Below are 17,353 nucleotides of genomic sequence, written 5' to 3' on the forward strand. Positions count from 1 at the left end.
CGCCGCCCGAGCTGCTGCTGCTGGCGCTCGGCGCGCTCGGCTGGACGGCGCTGCGCTCCGCGGCCACCGCGCGCCTCTTTCGGGTCAGTGCCGCCGGGGGCCGGGACGTGGGGCCGCGGGCTGGGGGGGCGGGGGGCGGGCTGTTATGGGGGGGCGCGGGACCCCGGGCCCTCGCGTACCCCTTTTTGCCTCTACGGGCCGGGTGACTGGAACGTGGGGGGCCTCGGGCTGGAGAAGCTCTTCCCTTTCGGGCTGAGAGGGGTGGGGGTGGGGCGGATGCGGGGGTGTGGCCGAGCCGGAGCAAGCCCGGGATGTGGGGACCCCCACACGAACACGGGGTGTTCGAGATGCGGGGGGAACCGGGGCCGACTTATGCCGGTGGGTGCGGGACGAGGGGGCCCCGGCCGGTGGGAGGGCCCGGGCCGCCTCGCGCCCTTTCGGGCAGGGCCGAATCGGGGACGGAGGAGCGGAGGATGCGGGCGGGGTGGGCTCGGGACACAGAAGCCGCCTGCGCCTTGAGCCTCGGGGCCGTGCGGGGCGCTCCCGGAACCGGAGCGGGGCCCGAGGTTCACGCGGCGGCGGAGCGGACTTGCCCGCTGCTCTCGGGAAGGAGGCAGGAGCTACCCGGTCTCTACCTCGCGCATGTCTGGAATCAGCGCCACCCTCCGACCTGGGGAAGCAAAGGCCTGGACTCCCCGGCCACGCCGGTGGTCGCAGTTTTGAGAGGTGGCACGGCCTGGGTCTTCAGAGCTGGACTGGGCTGCCTCCAAGGGGCTGCGTCCGGATTACCCGGTTTCTAGCGAGTCTGGGGAGGCTACCGCCCCAGGTGGAGAGTGACCCTGTGGGTGACATTGGCGCCTGGCCTCCCTCTCATCCTTAGGGAGGGGTCGCTGCTATGGGAACTGGTGGGAAGGCATTCGGGCCCCTAGCTTGGCTGCGACTCCCCCATGGACTGACTGGGTTCACCCCGCCCCAGTCTGGCTGGAGGTGGCAGGGGCTGCAGGGACAGAGAGCCCGGCGCCAACAAAGGGGCCTTTCTCTGCTGGCTGGGAAGAGGCTGGCCCTTGTTAAGTCAAGGATAGGGTGTTGTTTGGAGACTACTGTCCCCACCACCATCCCCTATCACCCACATGGGGAAGACACCCCCCCCCCCGCCACCACCCTTCTCCAGGCAGGGGGGAGGCAGGCATCAGGGCCCCTCCACGGGTCAGCCTTGGTCCCCATCTGGCTTTGTTGGTCCCTCTGCTTTCCCAGTTTCCAGCTGGGAAGTGGGAGGTCCAGGAGGTTGAGGGTCAGAGCCCAGGAGGGGGATGTGGTCGCTCTGGGACAACCAGAGTGGAGCGGGCGCCCTCCCTGAGGAGGAGGCTTGGCAGTGAGGGAGCCTGGTGGGGGACAGCAAGAGCATGAGCACCCTCCCTTTTGGAATCCCGGAGCTCTGGCCAGTGCGGCCCGTCTGGGTGGGGCAAGAGCAATTCGAGGCTCGCCCTTCCCAAGAAACGGGTGGAGGGGCTGCCGTTTCTTCCAAAGCTCATCTTCTTGGCAGCCGCCTGGTTGCCAGGGGTGACTGGAACTGGCTCTGGCTGTCTCCATGGCAACTGCTGGTGCTCCGGCCCCCACAAGCCTCTCCTCGCGGGGAAGGGGGCGGGCTTGACCCAGCAGCTCTGGAGCCCCGCCCCCAGGGAGCTGGAGGCCGGGGCTCCTGGACTCCGGGGGAGCTGCACCCCTCAAATTCCTCCATACTTCACGGTTATGTGACCTCTCGTTCTTCCAGTCCTCCCTGGTGTGTCCTTAGGTGGCTCAGTTCATGTCCCCAATCTCATTGTACATCCTTCCCCTGCCCTGCCCCCTCTTTCTCTGCCCCATTCTCTCCTCTGTCCCCCTATATTCTCATGCTGTCCCTCACGTACCCACCCCATCTTCCCCAACCTCTTTTTCTCTCTAGCCTACCCCCAGATTCTCTGAGGTACACCTTCCCCTCAGGTTTCTCCCCCGTGGGGATTGTGGCTCCAGCCTCCCCATGTTCTCCCAGATGCCCCCATACTCACCTCCATGCTCTCTTCACAGCTTTGCCCCTACAGGCCCCTCCATATCTTATCTTTAATCTCCCCTCCTCCCTGGTATAGCCCCAGCTCCCTCTGGGAACCCCAAGTCCCCCAGCTCCCCTGGGCTGGCCCCATTGGTCTCCCTTGCACTGTACTCACATGTCCCCTTCCTCTCCGCCATGGCCTTCCCTTACGTTTCTCTCAGGCCTCCCCCCACTCCCCTCCCCCCACTGCGCCGGACAGCTGGGCACTAAGTTTAGCCCTTGGCTGGCACACATGGGCTCTGGTTACACTCCAGGCGGCAGTGGGTACCGGGGCCCGGCCCTCCCCAACACTGCCCAGCCTGGAGAGCCCCTGAGCCTGGCTTTCCCCACCCTGGAGAAGTGGTCCCTGGCCCTTGGCCCCCAGCACTGATGGCCACCGCCTTCTCACCCATATAGCCCCTGGCCAAGCGGTGTCGCCTCCAGCCTAGAGATGCCGCCAAGATGCCTGAGAGCGCCTGGAAGTTTCTCTTCTATCTGGGCTCCTGGAGCTACAGCGCCTACCTGCTCTTCGGCACCGACTACCCCTTCTTTCACGACCCACCCTCTGTCTTCTACGGTAGGGGCCCTGCTGGACAGAGCAGGGTGGGGGAGGGTTCTGCTCGACATGGGGGAGCTGGACACTCATCATACATCTCATGCTGGATGTCAGCTCCAAGATAGGGCCGTCCCAGGGTAGCCCCAAGACAAGGGTGCCTAAAGGGCTCTGGGGACAGGAAAGGGTCCTGTTTAGGACCTGGTGCTGTTAGGGCTCAGGGAGGTGTCCTGAATGAGGTGACCCCTTGTGTGGACCCAGGTGGGCATTCCTGGTGTCTGGAACAGCATGTGCAAAGGCCCTGGGGCCTGCCTGAGCTTGGTGTGTGAGGACAAGAGGACGGTAGGAGGAGTTTGAGTTTCATTCTAAATGGGATGTGTTTGTGGATCATAAAAAGCTGCTTCTTCTGGCTGCCATGTGGAGGCAGGAGAGTCTCGGATAAGGAAGAAAGGGCCCAGTGGGGAGGTGAGGGACTAATGTGGCTTGGACCAGCTTGGTGAAGAGATAAGGATGGTGAGAAACGGCTGCATCCATTGATTGGATTAGATGTGGGGGTCGTCAAGGCCTGAGCTTAGTGGGGTAGGCAGGAAGGTGACTGTAGTGTCCTTTATCGCCTGCAGGCAGGCTGTTCTAGAAAACCCAATCTGTGATGGGGGTGTCGGGATTTCTCTATTCCTGTGCTGACCACTCAGGCTGTGCACCAGGGACACACCTGGAAGTGTTTCCTGCCACAGGACGTAAACAGTTTCTGAAGCCTCCTGGTGGCACCAAGCCCCACACTCCGATCCAAGGGCTGGGCACAGAGCTTCTGTGTTTCAGTTTCCCGGTGACGAGCACCGCGTTTGCTGGGCACCTGTCTGTCTTGGTGGGACTGCGTCGCCCACATGGCCACTCTCCCCACGTGCATTGCCCTTGTTATAAACCCCTGGAGGGCAGGTTTTAGCTGTCATTCAATTTCCCTTTGTGTGACTGAACCACCATAGATCCCTGTCAGTTTCAGGCATGGAGTTGCCTCTGGCTTTTTCTTTTAAATTATGCTGTGATAACATGCTTGCAGGTGAGCTGCTGCTTTGCATGTGCACTTATTGGGCACCTACTGTGTACCAGGCACTGTGCTGACAGGGCTGTGAGTGCTCCAGAGAAAGCCCCCCCGCCTTGATGTCTTGTGGTGACAATTAAGTACGAAATCTGTTAACAGCTGATGAGAAAACTCCAGGGGGGGGGCGGGGAATGTTCTACAGAGATGGGGATGGCCCCACCAAAAGTGACCTTTGCATGGGGACCTGGAGGTGCCTGGAGCAGATAGGAAATGCAAGGACCACTGTGGGACAGGCACACTCCTGGCAGATGCTCAGAGGCAGAGAGCAGCACCCCCCGGACAGGGGGTAGCTACCAGAGGGCTGTGAGCAGCAGGGGATACTGACAGGCCCAACTGAGAAGGGGGCTGAGGGCAGGAGCCAGGACACGAGGGGGCTCTGCCCAGGATAGGGCCCAGAATGGGAGAGAAATGGCCGTCTTGAGAAATGTTTTGAGGGCAGAACTGATAGGATCCACTGCCAGGCCAGAGGGAGGGGTGAGCAGGGAGGGTGGGGATGACACCAGGGGCTGGGATCCGAGGTAGGGGGCAGGTTTCAGGGAGAGCAAGGAGCTGGGTTTAGGACGCCGCGGCGCTGATCCCAGAGGCCGGGGTGGGGATGTGGTGGGGGTGACACGAAGCGTCCAGAGCAGCAGGTTGGATGTGAATGCGGAGAGCAGGCCGGGGCTCCATGGCCCCCCGAGTGCGGGGAGGTGCAGACGGAGTCTGGATGGGGGATCCCATGTGTGTCGCACTCTCCCTACCCCGCCCCAGATCCGGGGCTCAAGGGTGGAGGGGGACGCTTGCCCAACGGTAAAAGTCTTGCCAGTGCGATTGGTGGAAAATTCTGTGTCCTGTTTCCACAGCGGGCTGGCTCTGTGCACCGAGGCACCTCTATCTACATCCCTTCCCTCTCAAGGGGGGCAGAGGCGCCCGGCAGGTGTTGGGGGGGCCTCCACTGGCTACAACATTCCCACAGAGCTCGGGGAGGGGGGCTCCTGCCAGAAGTGTGCGTTTTGCTGTCAGACTTTGAGGAGCCCCTGGACCTGATAAAGTGGTGGGAGGAGATCTAATCCATTGTGGGGGGGGGTTGCATTTTTTTTTTTTAATTAGGTAAAATATACATGATGTAAAGTCAACCATAATTTGCCAGTGGCTGGTACTGTCCGCTGGCGTGAGGTCCCTGGAGTAGCCAGGTGCGTGGAGGTGGAAGCCAGGACTCAGGGAGGGCACGGGGAGCCGGGGCTTAAGGGGCACAGAGGTTCGGGTGGGCGCCACGAGGAACGTTCTGGAGATGGCCGCGCCGCGGTGCGAACACAGTGGGGCCACAGAACGGAAAAATGGGTGAGGTGTCAGCGTTCACGTGGTACGTGTCTTACCACAGTTTTAAAATATTTACCATGTTCAGGTGGGCAGTTCCGTGGCACACGTGGCACATTCACCGTGTTGTGCCTCCATCCCCGCCCCCCCCCGAAGGAGCCCCCGCCCCCCCGGCCAGCCCCCCCCCCCCCCCACCCCCCCCCCGGTGCCGCCCTCTGTCTCTACGGATTTGCCTGTTCTGGACCTTTCCTGGACGTGGAAAGGGATTATGCTCTCTGTGACCTTTTGTGTCTGGCTTCTTTCACTCAGCGCCGTGTTTTTGAGGTTCATGGACCCCATAGGAGAGCTGGTGCCTCGCCGCTTTGTACGGCTGGGTGGTAGTCCGTCGTGTGCAGGGCGCACGTTTTGCTCACCCACTCGCGCGTTGGTGGGCACTTGGGTTGCTTCCACCGTCTGGTGGCGGCCGGCGGCGCTCCTGTGCACTTGCGTGTGCAAGGAGCCCTGGCCTGAGCTCCCTTGAGCACCTGACTAGGAGTGGACTTGCTGGAGCACATGGGGCTCGTGTGTTCACAGCTGCTGCAACCACCGCAGGGAGGGTGGACCGTCGGGGACAGGCTCTGGAAAGCCAGGAGGAGCTGGGGCCGAGCTGAGCGGGAGACAGTGGTGCCCGGAGCATTGTCAGAGTGGCGAGGGCAGGGGAAGTGAGCAGAGGCCTGAACAGAGAGGGGACCCCGGATGGGGGTCCACGTGGGTGGGTCCCTGTTGCGTAAGGAGTCAAGGCGCAGATGAAGAAGGGTCGCCGAGGCGAGGCACCGGGCGTGGGGGTTAGGGGACAGCCAGGCTCCAGGCGGCATGAGGGTCTGGCTCCAGGTCTCTGAGGGTGGAGGCAGGAGCCCTCAGGGGGAGCCCAGGGTGGTCATTTTGGGGGTATGAGCAGAGAAGGAGTGGCCAGGGAAGTCCAGGTCGATGCAGGCCGAGCCCTCTTGGTGATGGTCCTGAGAGAGGAAATGGGGAGAGCCAGGGGTCAGTGTCACCGGGAGGGGGTGAAGCCTGAGTGTGGGTGGGCACAGGTGCCAGCAGGAATGGGGTGGCCGCAGGAGCAGGTGGAGGGGAGCCACACCCCACTGGGTGGGACAACCCATCTGCAACAGGATTGGCCCGTCAGCTTTCTGCCTCGGCAGTCCTGCCTGGCATGGTGAGGCGGGTGGCAGCCTCCATCCCGCAGGGGGATTTGCCGGGATGGGAGAACCTGGGACAGGGGCATCAAAGCTGCCTCCAGAGAGCCTGATAAGTAAGAGAAGACAGGAAGGGGAAACCAAGCCAGAGTTGGAAATCCTGCAAGGGACAGATTTCAGGGGTGGGAGCATCTTTTTCTATAAATCTAGAACCACTCCAAAAAAAGAACACCCGTTCGTAAAAAATAACGGGTAGAGAGTGGGAACAGACTACCAGGGACCAGTGTGCCTGCGGAAGGGGGTGGCACGCCTTGGCTTGTGGAGGCTGCACCCCAGCTGGAGGGGTCCTGGAGGCCCCTGACCACACGGGCCTGCTCTCCCCAGACTGGACACCGGGCATGGCCGTGCCGCGGGACATCGCAGCCGCCTACCTGCTGCAAGGAAGCTTTTACGGCCACTCCATCTATGCCACACTGTACATGGACGCCTGGCGCAAGGACTCGGTGGTCATGCTCATCCACCACGTGGTCACCCTGGTCCTCATCGTCTCCTCCTATGCCTTCCGGTGAGTCCGGGAGCGGGCTGGAGGGCAGCGGGCACAGCATGAGCAGAGAGGGTAGGCTGGCGGGGGCCACGGTGGGTATCCATGGGGGTGGGTTCTGGAGAGAGACTGCAGAGGGATGGGGTATATCAGGTGCAGAGAAGCCCCAGCCTGCTCATACCCCATCCGTCCCCCTCTGGCCCCTCCGACCCCATGGCAGCCTTGGCCGGGTCACTTAGATGTGCTTCCTGGGCCACCGGCCATGCCCGGCTGCTGCAGGGGGTGCGGCTAGGAACACAACCAACCCACCCTAGCATTCTAGAGCCCACTGCGGCCACCACACGTGGCCCCTGAGGGCCTCAGATGCAGCCCGTCCACACCTCAACCTGCCGTACGTGTAAGGTCAAAGACAGTGGAGAGTGAGTATCTCTTGCCAATCCTTTTGTTGTATCAGTCGCATGTGAAGATGACAACATTTTGGACTTACCGAGTCAATTAGAATATAGTGTTAAAATTAATTGTACGTCTTCTTTTTTTTTTTTTAAGATTTATTTATTTGAGAGAGCGAGAATGAGAGAGAGAGAGAGAGTACATGAGAGGGGGGAGGGTCAGAGGGAGAAGCAGGCTCCTCGCCGAGCAGGGAGCCCGATGCGGGACTCGATCCAGGGACTCCAGGATCATGACCTGAGCCGAAGGCAGTCGCTTAACCAATTGAGCCACCCAGGCGCCCTAATTGTACGTCTTCTTTACCTCTTGTTTAAATGTGGCTGATAGAGAATCTGAAGTAACACGCACGGTTCACCTGCTTCCCGTTGGACGGGCTGCTCCACACCTCTAGAGCTGCCGGCCGCCAGGGCCTGTGTCAGCTCGGACTGAACTGAAATAAAGCTGCATGTTCTCTTCTGCAGCCACAGTAGCCACGTGTCAGCTGCTTAGTGGTCACGTGTAGCTGCTGCCTCTCCTACTGGACAGTGCAGGTTTAGAACATTCCTATCATTCTAGAAAGTTCTATCAGGTAGCAATGTTCTAGAGTAGAATTAGATGATAAGACCCAAACAAACAAACAGACGAGAAAAGAACTAACAGTTTGTTTGAAGGTGATAACTATGGAGAAAAATCAAGTGGGAAGATAAGGACCGTGGCGTGGGGGTGGTGAGGTGTGGGTGGTTGGGTGACACGTGAGCAAAGTCTGAAAGGTGAAGGAAGGCTCCGTGAACACTGGGGAGGTGCGTGTTAGGCGATGGGAACAGCATGTGCAAAGGGCCTGTGGCACGTGAACTGTCAGGAGGGCAGAGTGAGAGAGGTGCTCAGGCATGTTCAGGCTGAATTCAGGTCCAGTGGCCCAAGCAGCTGTCAGGTGGAATGCTGGGGAGGGACAGGCGGACGCCTTCAGGCTTCTTTAGAGCCTGGTGGGGACTCGGCCTTCCCTAGGCAGGTCTGCAGATTGCAGCAATGTTCAGGTTAAACGAACAGACCTAGGAGGGTCAGCGTGGCAATGATGTTGGAGGTGAGGGACAGACTTGTGGGGGATGCAAAATGGCCCAGGCCACTGAGGGTCAGGGGTCACAGAGACGAGGAGGGGCAGACAGGGAACTTCCAGGGAGGCTCCTGGGTCCCCTGGGGACAGTGAGGCAAGGAGGGTGAGGGAGTGGGTGGGGCCACCAAGGCGCAGGCACAGCTTGGGTGCTGCCCCTGACCTGGCCCGCTGAGGAAATGGGCAGGTCACGGAGGCCAGGGAGGGCAGCTTTGAAGGGGCCCACAGGAGGCTTGGGGTACAGCCTTGGTGCAGGGTAAGGGTCCCAGTGTGACCCACCCTCTCTCCTCCCCTATCCCACTCCCCTCCCCAGGTACCACAATGTGGGCATCCTCGTGCTCTTCCTGCATGACATTAGCGACGTGCAGCTGGAATTCACCAAGCTCAATGTCTACTTCAAGTCCCGCGGCGGCTCCCATCACAGGCTCCACGCTCTGGCGGCCGACCTGGGCTGCCTCAGCTTCAGCCTCAGCTGGTGAGGGGGCAGGGAAGGGGGTGGGGCTGGCGGGAAGGGGTGGAGGCATTCCGGGGAGGAGGTGGGGCTGGCGAGAAGGGGTGGGGCCAAGCTGGAGGGGGTGGGGCCTGGCGGGACAGGGGCGAGCCGGAGGCGGGGCAGAAGCAGGGTTGGGCGGGGATGGAGACAGACGGGCAGGGGTGGGCAAGGAGGGGGCAGGGGGACCGGGATGGGTGGGGGTGTGCAGGGACAGATGGATGAGTCCAGGTGGGATAGCACAGGGCCCAGGTGGGGCAACCCTCCACCTCTCCCCGACAGCTTCCCCAAGCCCTCCTTCCCGCTGCAGGTTCTGGTTCCGCCTCTACTGGTTCCCGCTCAAGGTTCTGTACGCCACGTGCCACAGCAGCCTGCGCTCCGTGCCTGACATCCCCTTCTACTTCTTCTTCAACGCTCTCCTTCTGTTGCTCACCCTCATGAACCTCTACTGGTTCCTGGTGAGTCAGCAGCCCACAGCTCCTTGCCCACCCAGTGGTTGGTCCCCAAGCGGTGGTCCAGGCACAGGCCCTTCTCAGGCACGCCCAGGGAGGGGCATATTCGGCCCTGGGAACAGCACGTGCAAAGGTCCGGTGGCAGGAGCACACAGCCATCGGGAGGGCAGCAGGGTCAGGGAAGTGGCTTTTTCTCACTTGTGCGCCCCCCTCCCCCCACAGTACATCGTGGCTTTTGCTGCCAAGGTGCTGACAGGCCAGGTACGCGAACTGAAGGACGTGCGGGAATACGACGCGGCAGAGGCCCAGAGCCCCAAGCCCAGCAAAGCTGAGTGAGTGTGGAGGGGCCACCGCCCCGGTTCATTCCTTTAGCCACATCTGTCTGGTGCGCACACTCTGGGGGCCGGCCCTGGAGACAAGGCAGCGGATGAGGCTGCCATGGACACTGCCCCCGCCCCCAGAGCCTCTGTCCCAGAGAGAGTGCAATAAAGGCATGGAAGCTTAGCGACAGAGTTAGATGCGTCAGGCCAGACAGGAAGTGGGTGGAGCAGCCTGGGGGTGGGGCAGGTTGGCGAGGGTGGAGAATCCGGGTCTCGGTGGTAGGAGCTGGTGGTAGGAGCTAGGAGCATGAGGGCCAAGCTGAGTCGCTGGCCCAGTGGGTGAGCAGCCATGATCCAGGTCAGAGGGGAGCCTCTAAGCAAGTGGCAGTGGAGGTGGGGAGGACGGGGAGCCGTGATGGCCCAGAGAGCCCACACTAGGTCCGTGTTGATGCTCCCTGGCCTTGAGGCCCAGCAGGGCAGCCCACAGGGCAGTCAAGCAGGAGAGGAGGCTGGGGGCTCAGACCCAGTCTGGCCCAGGTGGGAGTCCTAGGGAAGGAGGGGAAAAGGGGCCTCATCAAGCACCACGGAGGTAGGACCCCTGGGATTCGCCAGCCCCAGGTTGTAAGCCAGATGATGTCCAGTGCTCCCAGCCTGGAGGGGCCCCAGGAGTGAATGGAGGCAATTTTGGGTGATCAACAGAGTCTAGGGTGTACAACACCCCAAGATGGGGGGCTGCTGTCGGCTTGCAAGGTACCAAGTCAGTGGACCCTGTGATTTGGCTTCTGGGGGGCTCATCAGTGACCGACCTGAGAAAGGGGGTTTCAGGGAAGCAGTGTGCTCAGAGCTCGATGAGATGGGTCAGAATGGGCTGTGAGGAGGATGAGAGAAGCAGAGATTTTAAAAATCTCCTTGGAATACATAAGAAGGGGAGCAGAGAACCGGCGGGTTCCAGAGTGGAGAGCTGAGGGCTCTCTGGCCAGTTTACATAAATAAAAGCACTTTGCAACCCCCAAGCGTGGCACTGCTGGTGGGGGGGTGCTAAGGCCAAAAAGCCAGCACCCAGGCCAGAGACGGACCAGACAGGCAAGCAGGGATCACGGACATGAGAGGACTGGACAGCAGGTGAGGTCTCCGCAGCTGGATGGTGTGGGGGCCTGTCGGCCAGGGTGACTAATCACCACGCGGCCGTCCCTGTCATCGGGACGGGTGGGCACAGGGGCCGTCGCCAGGACGAGTGTGGTCAGATCCCAGCTCTGCTATAGAACCTACCAGACTTGTTTTAGGTGAAACAGAAATAAAAAAAACAAAGACAATCCAAGACTTCCGGCTCGAGCTGCCATTTACCGAGATGGAAGTTGGGGCTGAGTTGGAGTAGGGCTGTGTGCACCAGCCAAGGGGGGTGGGCAGGAATCAGGCGTCTAGTTTGGGGGCTGTTGGATCGTCCGATGTCCAGGGAACATGAGTTAGGAATTCCACGAAGATATCAATGAGGTCTCACCAAGGAGTCTGACCAACCCTCAGAGAAAACCTCAGAAAAAGCAACAGCTAAAGCAGCAGGTGCGAGAGGGGAGCACCTGCTTGGCCAAAACGAAGAACTGGAAAGATCTTCCTGCTGTAGACTGGGGAGCTCCTGGTGGAGATGTCCAGACCACCTAGCCCCACTCGGTGCGGCTCCCTAGCCTGTCTGCCCTGAGAACACCCGGCCAGAACATGGGGTGGGGGGCGGGGGGCTGGCACGTGGCCGGCATGTCCAGTAGGATGAGATCGTGAACTCCGCACAGAAAGGACAGGGCAGACCAGGGAACGCACTGCCAGGATCCACCCCCCGGGTGTCACCCGCAGAGCTCAGTTCCCCAAGGCTGGCCACAGTTAGCGCAGTCGGATGTAACATGGATAAGAAGCAAGGAGAATGTGGAACATGCTGCCGAAGAGTGGTCAGGGTGCCTCCAAACCCTCAGGTCGTGGAAAACAAGGCAGCTGAGGCGCTGTCTCCGGTCAGAGGCAATGAAGGCATGTTGCCTGAACGCAGTGTGGGCTGGTGGGCCAGAAAAAGGACATTCGCGGAAAAACTCGGGAAATCAAATAAGGTCTGCGTTTCGTTCGTAGCACTGTCCCGGCCTTGGTGTCCTCGTTGTGACAAATACACGGTGGAGGTGTGAGATGGTAACATGCAGGGAAGCCGGGCGAGGGGTACCCCACAGCTCCCTGTCCTGCCTTCGCAGCATCTCCACAAACCGACGATTACCCTAAAATAAAAATCTTATTTAAAAAAAAAACCATGAAAGATCATCAAAAATGACATTGGATGTCATAGTGTGTTGCCAGTTTTGCAGGAACAAAGTACCGTGAGTTGGGGGGCCTTAGAACAGAAATTTGTCTCTCACAGCCCCGAAGACCAGGAGTCTAACATTGTCGGCAGGGCCATGCGTGCCCCCTCCGAAGTCTCTAGCAGAGGACCCTTCCTTGTCTCTTCCAGCTTCCGGGGACTCCACGGGTCCCTTAGCTTGTGGCCGTGTCACTCCAGTGCCCATTCTCTGTCTTCATATGACCTTCTGCTCTCCAGCTCTTCTCTCTTATGAGGACACTTGTCTTCAGACTGAGGGTCCATCCTAAATCCAGTCTGATCTCTGCCCAGATTCCTTCACCTAACCACATCTGCAGAGAGCTTTTTTCCCCTAATAAAGTCACATTCCCAGGTTCCAGAGATTAGGATGTGGGGACCGCCCATCAGCCCCCTGTGGATGTTAAGGCCCATAGAATTAGATGCTGCTGGAGAGAGAATCAGAAAGTTAAAAGCTGGGGGCTCCTGGGTGGCTCAGTTGGTTGAGCGACTGCCTTCGGCTCAGGTCATGATCCTGGAGTCCCGGGATCGAGTCCCGCATCGGGCTCCCTGCTCGGCGGGGAGTCTGCTTCTCCCTCTGACCCTCTTCCCTCTCTTGCTGTCTCTCATTCTCTCTCTCAAATAAATAAATAAAATCTTTAAAAAAAAAAAAAAGTTAAAAGCTGCGAAGAAGTGACCAAGGTTACAGCAACCGCAGCTAGAAACGATGACAGCTAGAATTCTAAGCATGACCTGGCCTCGCTGAGTTCCGATAGGAGACAGACACAACATGAGAAGACACAATGCTGAGAATTTTCCAGACGTAACGGTGTAAATCAGAAAGAGGATGAATAAAAAGACATCCATGGCCCCAAACATGTCGTAGCGAGAAATGCGAAACAGCCACAGGAAAGATGGCCTATGCAACAAGGACACAGCCGCGAGGGACGCGGGACAAGTGTGGAGGGGACTGTCCTGTCCAGTGCCGAAAAGAAGGAAGCAGCAACTGGGAATTTCTTACACAATTCTGAAAACATTTGCCTGAGGGAACCTGACCGGCTTCGTCGGTAGAGCACGCGACTCTCGATCTCCTGGTCCTGTGTTCGAGCCCCACGTTGGGTGTAGAGTTGACTTAAAAAAGTAAAATCTTTAGGGGCGCCTGGGTGGCTCAGTCGTTAAACGTCTGCCTTCGGCTCAGGTCGTGGTCCCAGGGTCCTGGGATCGAGCCCCGCATCGGGCTCCCTGCTCAGTGGGGAGCCTGCTTCTTTCTCTCCCACTCCCCCTGCTTGTGTTCCCTCTCTCTCTCTCTCTCTCTGTCAAATAAATAAAATCTTAAAAAAAAAAAAGTAAAATCTTTAAAAATAAAAACAATTCCTCAAGAGACAGAACACCCACAAGAAGAAAAACTAGGAAAGTTTACCACCCATAGATCTTGAGGGGTGTATTTTAGAACACAGGAAAGCTATCCCAAGAGGTAGATCAGCAGGTGAAATGACACATATCTGGGTAAAAAAATGTAAAGGCCCAATCTGAGCTTTAAAAAAATGAGAACTGAAGCAGTAAATACTGAAATGGGATTGGGGCCTTTGCACTTTGCAAGAGGGTGGGGATTACCTTTAGGCTATATTAAGGACTTCTGGGAACGCTGGTAGGATGTAGAGGGGAACCCCGGACAGGGACAACAACAACAAAAAAATGCAAAAAAGGAAGATTAGTAAAAGCAGGATAAGGAAGGCAAAACCAGAGGGTAGACTCTCAAATATTACTCATCCAAATAAGCATACATGGAATAATCGTGACAGTTACAAGGTTTTTTTAAATTTATTTTTTAAAAAAACTTATTTAGAGAGAGTGCAGCAGGGAGGGGCAGAGGGAGCGAGAGAGAATCTCATGCAGACTCCCTGCTGAATGTGGACCCCCGACACGGGGCTCGGTCCCACGACCCTGAGATCATGACCTGAGCTGAAACCAGGAGTCAGATGCTTAACCCACTGCGCCACCCAGGCACCCCGCAAGATTTTTTTTTTTTTAATCCACCTCTTCGCTGGTTAAAGGACTTCAAGTCCAGGATACGTGAACGTTGCAAGTAAAAGAACAAGACAAGAAAATCAGATGTAATACTTGATCTGGAACATTCCACGTGTCACAACCCTAAAATCTCAGCATGACGGGACCACGGGAGGTAGTCCGAGCTCCTCATTGAGCAGCTCAGAAGCAGTGGAACAGATGTTCTTTTTAGGCACAGGACGTTTCTCAGAATTGACCAAACCCAGCCACAGGGGAAATCTCCAGGCCCCAGAACCAGGATCCTGCAGGCTGCGTAGACGAAAGTTCAGGGAGGTTTGAGAACAGTGAGGAAATGTTGACTGAGACCCACGACTGTGGAGCTGGGAAACCAGCACGTGGCCAGTAAGTAGCCCCGCCCCCTTCCTCGTAGTGCCCGGCTTCATTCGTTCTGGCTGCTTCTCTCTTCTCACTCCCTCTGCCTCCCAGAGCCCCAGGACCACCAGCACTGCCTCCGCCATCAGCCCCCTGGAGGGGCCCCCGTGCCCTAGTCCTGACCCAGCCCCTCGGTCTGAAGCCCCCCCCTTGCCGCCTCAGGGGCTGCTGAGACCAGCAGCCATCAAGGGCCCTCACCCCACTCGGTCTGCTGACCTGCCCTGCGGCACCCACCACTTCCCCACGGCCCCTTCATTTAATTCACCTGACTTCCAAGTTTCTCCCCCAGCTCCCGATGCTCCTCTGCGCGCCCATTCTCTGTCTCCGGGTCCGCCTGACGTTCCCAGCTTCTGTGAAACTATTGGGAATCAGCCCCGCTTCCCTCCCCAGAGTACCTTTCTGGAACGTTTGCCTATCGCAGTGGGGGGAAGCTCAGGGTGGAAACCGTGCCAAACCCTAGGGAGTCCCCTCGCTCCCTGTTCTCCTTACCTCCGAGGAAATATCCAGAATCCTCCCAAGATGCTGCCTGCTTTCCTCTCCCTCCAGTTTCCACCCTTGTTCTGATTCTCTTTTCCCCATAGTGGGGCGATGGCACTGAACAGCGCAAATCTGACATCGTAGAGAAGCCACCCCCACCGCCCACCCCCCCCCCCCCCACCGCCAAATACTGGTTTTGAGTGGGGAGGGGTGCTTGGAAGCTTGTACAGAAAAATAAACCAGCATCATCGGGAAAGTTCTGGTAAGGTGCATGGCAGGGTACCAATCCTCGAACGTATTAAACCTACTATAAAAGTATAGGAACTGAAACAGTGCGGAACAGAGCTGAGTCCATAAATGGAATAGACTGCAGTCCTAAAGATCACTGGGAGCAAAGAGCTGTCAGAAATACTTGGTAACCATCTGGAGAAAAGAGCAAACTTGTGTATCTCGAATCAGCCCGAGGCCAACTTCCGATGGATCAAATGTCGAGGCCGAAGCAGAAGCTGCGAAATAAAACCCGAGCCGAAAAGGGAGATTGTGGCATCTAGCACCTGAGCCATGAGAAGAGTCTAGAAGCCAGGAGCCCCCACCTCTGCTCCGTCTAGAGAACCAACAGGCAAAAACGGACGACAAAGGACAAACCTGAGGGCTTATCTCTGGGGGCTTATCCCTAACCTCACAGATCAAGGGCTCCTGCCGGTGGTAGCAGCTAGAGAAAGGGCAGCAAGCCACGGAAAAGTGGGCAGAGGATGGGACGCGCGCTCCCAGGAAGGGACATGCAGTGGCTCCAGCCCAAGGAAAGAATGAATTAAAGTGACTGAGGTCATCTCGAGGGAAGTAGGTTCCTATATGAAAGGGTCTCTGAGCCAGAGTGCTCCGCAAGACGAGGGGATGCCCGGGGTGGTAGCACACGCCGTGAGCTAGGATGTGTGTGAGATACCCGCAAGATGTGTGTGAAATGCTGCACGGAAGCAAGAAACCCAGGTTGATTTCCAGGAGTGGCTCAGGCAAACTGTGAGTTCTCTGTGCTTTCTGATGTCCAGATCGTGAGAATACAGTAGCAGCTCAAAAAACGTGATAACAGGTGTACGTAAGCCGCACCGTAGGACCCACTTCTGCAAAGACACGGATAGACCGATGCGCAGAGGCAGGAGGGGGCTCCCCTAAGTGGGAACAGGAGTAGCCAATGCCATGACCAGTAAGCGGCAGTGAGATGCTGGGTCAGCACCAGCAGGCACTGGCAAAGGCACCAAGGAGCAGGGGCGGAAACCCTTGTCGAATCTGGTCAGGTGGTCCTGGGCAGACCCCGAGGCGGAACCCGAGACCTGCCACCAGCGCCGGCAGGGAAAATAGAATTTATGGAGAGCGGTGGTGCGCACGGCAGCAACCTCTGGGTCGACTTTTGGGAACACTGGGGTGCAGAAGACATCTTTTTTATTTTTTTAAGATTTTATTTATTTGAGAGCAAGAGAGGGAGAAAGAGCACAGAGGGAGAGGGGGAGGGAGAAGCAGACTCCCTGCTGAGCAGGGCTCTATCCCAGGACCCCCGAGATCAGGACCCGCACTGAAGGCAGACGCTTAACCGACTGGGTCACCCAGGCATCCCCCAGAAGACATCTTTATAGTTTGAAATATGCAAACCATACATTATTTAGAAATTAGGGGGCTTGGGGCGCCTGGGTGGCTCAGTCGGTTAAGCGTCTGCCTTCAGATCGGGTCATGATCCCAGGGTCCTGGGATCGAGCCCCACATCGGGCTCCCTGCTCAGCGGGGAGCTTGCTTCTCCCTCTGCCGGCCGCCCCCCCGCTTGTGTTCCCTCTCTCTCTCTGTGTCAAATAAATAAATAAAATCTTTTAAAAAAAAAAATTAGGGGCTTTCTCTGGACTTAACCTGGACACTTACCATATTGATTCGAGTTTTTAAAACACTGCATAACTTGTTTTCAGAATGTGGAAGGAATGTAGGGGCTGTGGCAGATGGAGACAGAGGCCAGTGGATGGAGAATCACAGAGGCTGTGAAGACTTTCCTTGTTGGGCTGTGAGCCAGCCAGGGCCCCCGGAGCCAGGGAGGAGCCCTACTCTGGGCGGAGTGTCAGGGAGCTCTGGCCAGTTTTGCCCACTCTCTGGAAGGGGAGGAGGATAAAGTGCAGGGTTTATCCAGACCCAAGTGGTGGGGTTAAATCAGGCGGAGGGCTTTTGCCCTCCAGCGGCAGTGGGTAGCTCCAGAGAGAGGAGAGAGGAGGGTTTAATTGGGAGGAGCAGGGACGCCATGCCCACTAGGCGGAAGGCAAGGTCTTATGGCCGTGTGGGCAGGGAGGAAGGACCCAGGTGGGCCGCCGCCTGGCAGGAAAAAGGGATGTGGAGGGCGATGCGGGCGAGACAGGGCGGTATGCGGGGCATGGGGTCCCGGGGCTAACCTGGGCCCGGTTCTGGCCCCCAGGAAGCCGCTGAGGAACGGCCTGGTGAAAGACAAGCGCTTCTAAATTCCTTGATCACCGTCCCACCCCTTAGGACCCAGCCTCGCCCGACCACGCCCCCCAGGGACCGACCACGCCCCCCAGGGACCGACCACGCCCCTCCGGGACTCTG

General features: G+C 58.3%; 1 protein-coding gene across 1 annotated transcript; it reads left to right on the forward strand.

Annotated features, from left to right (window-relative positions):
• The first annotated feature begins 2,512 nt into the window (after positions 1 to 2,512).
• CERS1 (ceramide synthase 1) lies at positions 2,513 to 17,247 on the forward strand. The gene is made up of 6 exons (XM_021683102.2): positions 2,513 to 2,642; positions 6,573 to 6,753; positions 8,577 to 8,738; positions 9,064 to 9,211; positions 9,428 to 9,537; positions 17,205 to 17,247. The coding sequence occupies exons 1-6, from the start codon at positions 2,528 to 2,530 to the stop codon at positions 17,245 to 17,247; spliced, it is 759 nt and encodes a 252-aa protein (XP_021538777.2). The 5' UTR covers positions 2,513 to 2,527.
• Positions 17,248 to 17,353: the final 106 nt, after the last annotated feature.

The sequence above is a fragment of the Neomonachus schauinslandi genome, chromosome 1 (assembly GCF_002201575.2).
Source record: "Neomonachus schauinslandi chromosome 1, ASM220157v2, whole genome shotgun sequence".
Lineage (NCBI taxonomy): Eukaryota > Metazoa > Chordata > Mammalia > Carnivora > Phocidae > Neomonachus > Neomonachus schauinslandi.

Bases quoted from the DNA above. Each gene is read 5' to 3' on its own strand.
- CERS1 (XM_021683102.2), top strand. From the start codon at position 2,528: ATGCCTGAGAGCGCCTGGAAGTTTCTCTTCTATCTGGGCTCCTGGAGC. The intron at 2,643-6,572 runs GTAGGGGCCCTG...TGCTCTCCCCAG, and splicing joins CCCACCCTCTGTCTTCTACG to ACTGGACACCGGGCATGGCC. The intron at 9,212-9,427 runs GTGAGTCAGCAG...CTCCCCCCACAG, and splicing joins TGAACCTCTACTGGTTCCTG to TACATCGTGGCTTTTGCTGC.